The following is a 5,006-nucleotide window of genomic DNA, read 5'->3' as shown; positions in this document are numbered from 1 at the left end:
CAGCCTCTTTTCTCCACTGAATTTTCCTACTGAGCTATCCTCATTCTATTACTCTTTACATCTCTAATTAATACCTAATTGAAGCTATTGTATCCTGATGCTTGCTGACGCCGTCCCTGCTTCGAACACCCTGGATCAGCCGGGGTCCGCAGTCGGTAACTTGGATCAAAAAATAAAGCACTTAAATGGCAGAAGCAAGCCAGAAATCAGGTTAAGACCCTAAATTCTAGCTTCCATTGGAAAGGGATACAGATGCCATAGGAAGCCTCCAGATGGATGCTGTTGTGGATTCCCATAGTTTTTCTTAAATGTGTTTCAAAGTCATTGGCTAACTTTTACCAACTGAGTTGCCCACCTACTCTAATAGGACAGAAGGACACCATCCTGTTATGTCACTTAAGCTGCTATGTCTGTCCAAACACTTTCTTCCAAATAACTAAGATGTCTTGGGCTTAACATGGAGCTCATGTAAATCATTCATGTATCACTGAAAGAGATTCTAGGGTTATTTTAAGAACAAGATTTTGTTGTTGTTTTAAAAATATACATAGGTAAATATTTATCAAATAATTAAAATAAGCCAAATTTATAGGTAGCTTAACTTACAGCCCTTAGTGATTTAACTTGGGTATAAGTACACAAAAGTTTTGTTTTTTTTTTTAGTTAAATATAACTGCAACATACAATTCCACTCACACCCACAAAGGAAAAGTCTTGTATCACTCACAGGAAGCCTCGGAATCTGTTGAGGTCATTGTTTGGACTTTCACATTCTATCCTACTGGAGAATTTCTCAGGATCAACTTCAGAGTCCTAAAAATATATATATATTTCAAAAATTACCACACAAAAATTAAAGGTTAAATCTTGAGATTTAAGTGTTTATCCTTTCACTAAGATAAAAGGTATTCATGTCACAAAATATATGTCAAAAATTGCCCAAATGAAGGAAAGTACACACATAATTATGAATGAATAGATAAGATGAGAATGGTCCTAGAGCATTAATAAATATCTTCAGGTGATAAGAATGGCTGAACTGTACACCGAAATTCATGCAGGACTCCCTGCAGGAGGGAGCTTCTCCTACAAAACACACTCTTTTATCCGAAAGACACTGAAAAGCTGAAAATACTTTTCTTATTGTTCTTTACACATATAGGTAGTTTCTGAGATTAAGTGTATATCTATACACACACACACACACACACATACACACACACATATGCATGTAATATAGGCTTCCCAGGTGGCACTAGTGGTAAAGAACCCACCTGCTAATGTAGGAAACATAAGAGGTACAGGTTCAATCTCTGTGTTCGGGAAGATCCCCTGGAGGAGGGCATGGCAACCCACTCCAGTATTCTTGCATGGAGAACCCCATGGACAGAAGAATCTGGCGGGCTACGGTCCATAGGGTCACAAAGAGTCAGACACAACTGAAGTGACTTAGCATGCATGCATACTGTATATAAGTACTCTGAGCATGCATGCATTTAATCTCAGCAAATCTTATTTAAAAAATTAAATCTAGATAGATCTCACAAAATTCTGTAATAGGTCAAAAAATAATTTTAAAATGCTTTATGAAACCAACAAGTGAATAAACAGTGTCTTACAGAAAATAGGCATGGCTTGTATAATGCATGGATTCACTAAGAACAAGCCACATCAATCTTATATCCTTTCCTTTTTTTATATGGTTTTTTGGATAAGATAAATGCTACTGATACATCTCAAAGTATTGATATGTGTATCAGCAAACATTTGAAAAATGAGTCATATGATCGTGTGATTTGGCTTGATTGATATTTACTGAGTTCTTCTAATGAGTTAGAATCTATATTATGCCCTTTAAACATCTTAACTATTTTCTTCTTCACTAGATACTATAATTAGGCCTAATTAACAGATGAGGAAAGATACACACAAAGAGGACCAATAATTTGCTAAAGGTTTCAAAACAAGAAGGTTTTTAGAGTCAGGATTATAATTGAGGCCATAAGAGTCTGGAGAGCTTACCCTTAACTGAATGTAAAGTATGCTGATTAATCAACTGGTATCACCCCTCAAAGTAGGTATTTAGTGGTATGTAATTTCCAAGTGGTAGAGGATTTTTACCAATGTTTTAAGTGTGAAAATGCTTACGAATGTGACAATGACAGGAAGTTGAGAGGCATAACAATCAGAGGATCTAAATTAATCTATAGGTAGAAAGATGGACTTAATGTGACAAGATCAAATTTACCAAAGGATATAATGAGGTTACAATATTTTTGGTTTGTAAGAAACGTGACTTAATAGTAGTTCAAGTAAAAAAAAAGTTATATTTTAAAATACCTCATTTTGTATACCTGTGGCGGATTTATTTCGATATTTGGCAAAACTAATACAATATTGTAAAGTTTAAAAATAAAATAAAATAAAAATAAAATAAAATACCTCATTTTAAGTGCTTCCAGAGAAAGGAAAGAAAAACTGATAGGCACTTTGCATGATGTTTTTATATATATTTCTTCATTTTGTCACACAACAGGCTATGAGGGAGGTGTCATCATTTCCACTTTAATAAACTGAGGCATAAAGTGTTTAAGTGACCTCCCCAAAACCACACAGTAATTAAATGACAGAACTGTTTGAATGTTACTCAAACTTGTGTTAATATAAATTCAAAGTTCTTATTTCCCTCTCCACAGTACGTGAAGAGTCAGAGCTCTGTGGCATGAGAAGTTATGAAAGTCTTAAAAGGCCTTGATACGTAAGTAATTACCAGATTTTAGGAACAATAACCAAATGATATCTCCAGCTTCAATAAAACAACATACAAATAGAAGCTTAAGAAAAACAGAAGTTGATCATTTCTATTACAAAAGAATTTTCCAAAACTGTTAGGTTTCGTAAATTCAATTCCCAGAAATGTGATTGTCAGAATGAAATGTCTGAACTTCGAAGTCATTATATCCTATTATCTATGAAATATGGCACACTTCTACTGATATCTGGAATTACATTAAGCCCTCGAGACTTCTATTTTGTAAAGGTAAAAATATATTTGAAACATCTCTTTATCTGTACATGTGAAAATGAGCTCAGTCATCTTCTGAAAAGAAAATGTTAATATCACCAATGGAGAACACATTTTTTACCTGCTCTGCATATCTCCGAACCACCTGCTTCTGTTTTAAATTGCTCTCTCCATCAAGACCAGAAGTCTCAATGTGACAGATTCCATCTGGATCAGTGGAAAAGAGTAAAACCATATCTGCAGGAATGACCTCATTACAGGAAAGGTGAATAAAGTCCCCAACAGTAACATCTTTCCAGCATCTGTCCACATATTTTTTCTCTTTCCTAAAATTGAAAAAAAAAAAAAAAGTTTAAAAAGAATCTCAAGCCCAAAACTCACATAATGGTTTTTTTTTTTTTTAATTTTAGTTTATAACTTAAAGTGATTTAAAAATTTAGGGTGATCTGTTAAATGCTAAAAGGGGAAGCCAGAGAATTTGTAAAACTTAAATTCCACAGCTTGCTTTATCTGAAAATTTAGTTACTAAGTTTTTCAATTCTTTTTTTCCTGTGAGATTTTGAACCATTATGTTAATTGAGTAATTCTGGAATAAAATTAAAATTAACACTGGATGGGTTTATTCATAAATGAAGCAATTCCTGCATGCTCTCCATGTCAGGTATCAAGGATCCAAAAGTGCACAAGACACATTATCTGCTCTTGGAGAGCTTCTCATCTGGTAGATAGGATGAGTAAAATAAACTCAAAAGAAAATAAATACCCAGACATTTAAAAAATCATTATACCAGCATATTAACACCCACAGTGTATGTATTCAGTCACTAAGTTGTGTCCAACTCTTTGCGACCCCATGGACTTTAGCCTGCCAGACTCCTCTGTCCATAGCATTTCCCAGGCAAGCATACTGGAGTGTGTTGCCATTTCCTTTTCCAGGGGATCTTCCCGATGCAGGGATTGAACCTCTGTTTCCTGCATCTCCTGCACTGGCAGGCGGATTCTTTACTGCTTGAGCCACCTGGGAAACCCCATTAACACCCTTAATTATCATTTAATAGAAATACTGGTTAAAACAGTTCTGAATTGGCTATAGCTGATCCCTAGAAAGGAAAATGAGAATTTTTAACCCTTTTTGAAAGTGCAGGTTTTCATTCTATATATTCAATTCTTTTTAAAAGAAAGGCACATTAATTGAGGTTGATTTACCTTAAATCTCCTGCTTTGTGCTAAAGTTTTACCAAAGTTTTTATGGCTTTTCATAAAAAATGGCATGAATTGGATTCCACAAAGCGTTTTCCTTAAGAGTAGAATAGTAAATTTGTATCATAGAAAACCACGTAACTAGTTAAGCAGCATTTCCCATCCAATGATTCCAACAGGTCTTAAAAAGATCTGTCTCATTTCCTTATTGTCTCCCATGTATCTGTAAAGAACTAGTATTTGTCATAAAAAGGCACTTATTTTAAAGTAAAGATTTATTTTCTATTATGGAGCTAAATACTCAAATTTGTTGTCAAGAAGCTTAGGAGATAGCTATATTCTAAAAGCTATATGACCTATATATTAAAAATGAATGCATCATATTAAATAGAAATGCCTCATGAAGCCAACACTTACATACTTCTGCTACACAGAATTATATTGTTATTTCAAGAAATAATTCATCCAAAGGGCTACCTAAGAAGAATATTTTCAGGATATAGTCTCCCAAAATACCTTATGTACAAAGTTGAATCCAACTAAAAGAATTCCTTAATTACCTAAAGAGTTTGTTAGTTTACCACGAAAGATAAATCAATGCTTTGCTTTAACAGTTTTTCTTTAGTGTTTGAATATATCAGTTTACTCTTCCATGGAAGGAAGAAACAGAAGACCCAAAAGGTAGGCAGGAATCACATTTTGAAGGTTCAGTCCTACTGCCATTCCTAGAAATAAGGATTTTCATTTCATAAAAAAAAAAAAAAAAACTGGAAAATCACTA

At 34.0% G+C, this 5,006-nt stretch overlaps 1 protein-coding gene across 9 annotated transcripts in view; it reads right to left on the bottom strand.

Annotated features, from left to right (window-relative positions):
• Window positions 1-5,006, bottom strand: part of ATP10D (ATPase, class V, type 10D) — a 134,301-nt gene that overhangs the window by 76,416 nt on the left and 52,879 nt on the right. For all 9 annotated transcript variants that reach the window (XM_010858869.1, XM_010858870.1, XM_010858867.1 and 6 more), the window contains 2 exons: window positions 3,147-3,351; window positions 728-813 (listed from right to left, as the gene is read on the bottom strand). In XM_010858869.1, the coding sequence (XP_010857171.1) occupies window positions 728-813; window positions 3,147-3,351 (291 nt within the window). The remainder of the gene's footprint in view (window positions 1-727; window positions 814-3,146; window positions 3,352-5,006) is intronic.

This window comes from Bison bison, unplaced genomic scaffold (genome assembly GCF_000754665.1).
Source record: "Bison bison bison isolate TAMUID 2011002044 unplaced genomic scaffold, Bison_UMD1.0 scf7180017864451, whole genome shotgun sequence".
Lineage (NCBI taxonomy): Eukaryota > Metazoa > Chordata > Mammalia > Artiodactyla > Bovidae > Bison > Bison bison.
Note: the sequence above shows the minus strand (reverse complement) of the source record. Positions and strands in the feature narration are given on the sequence as shown.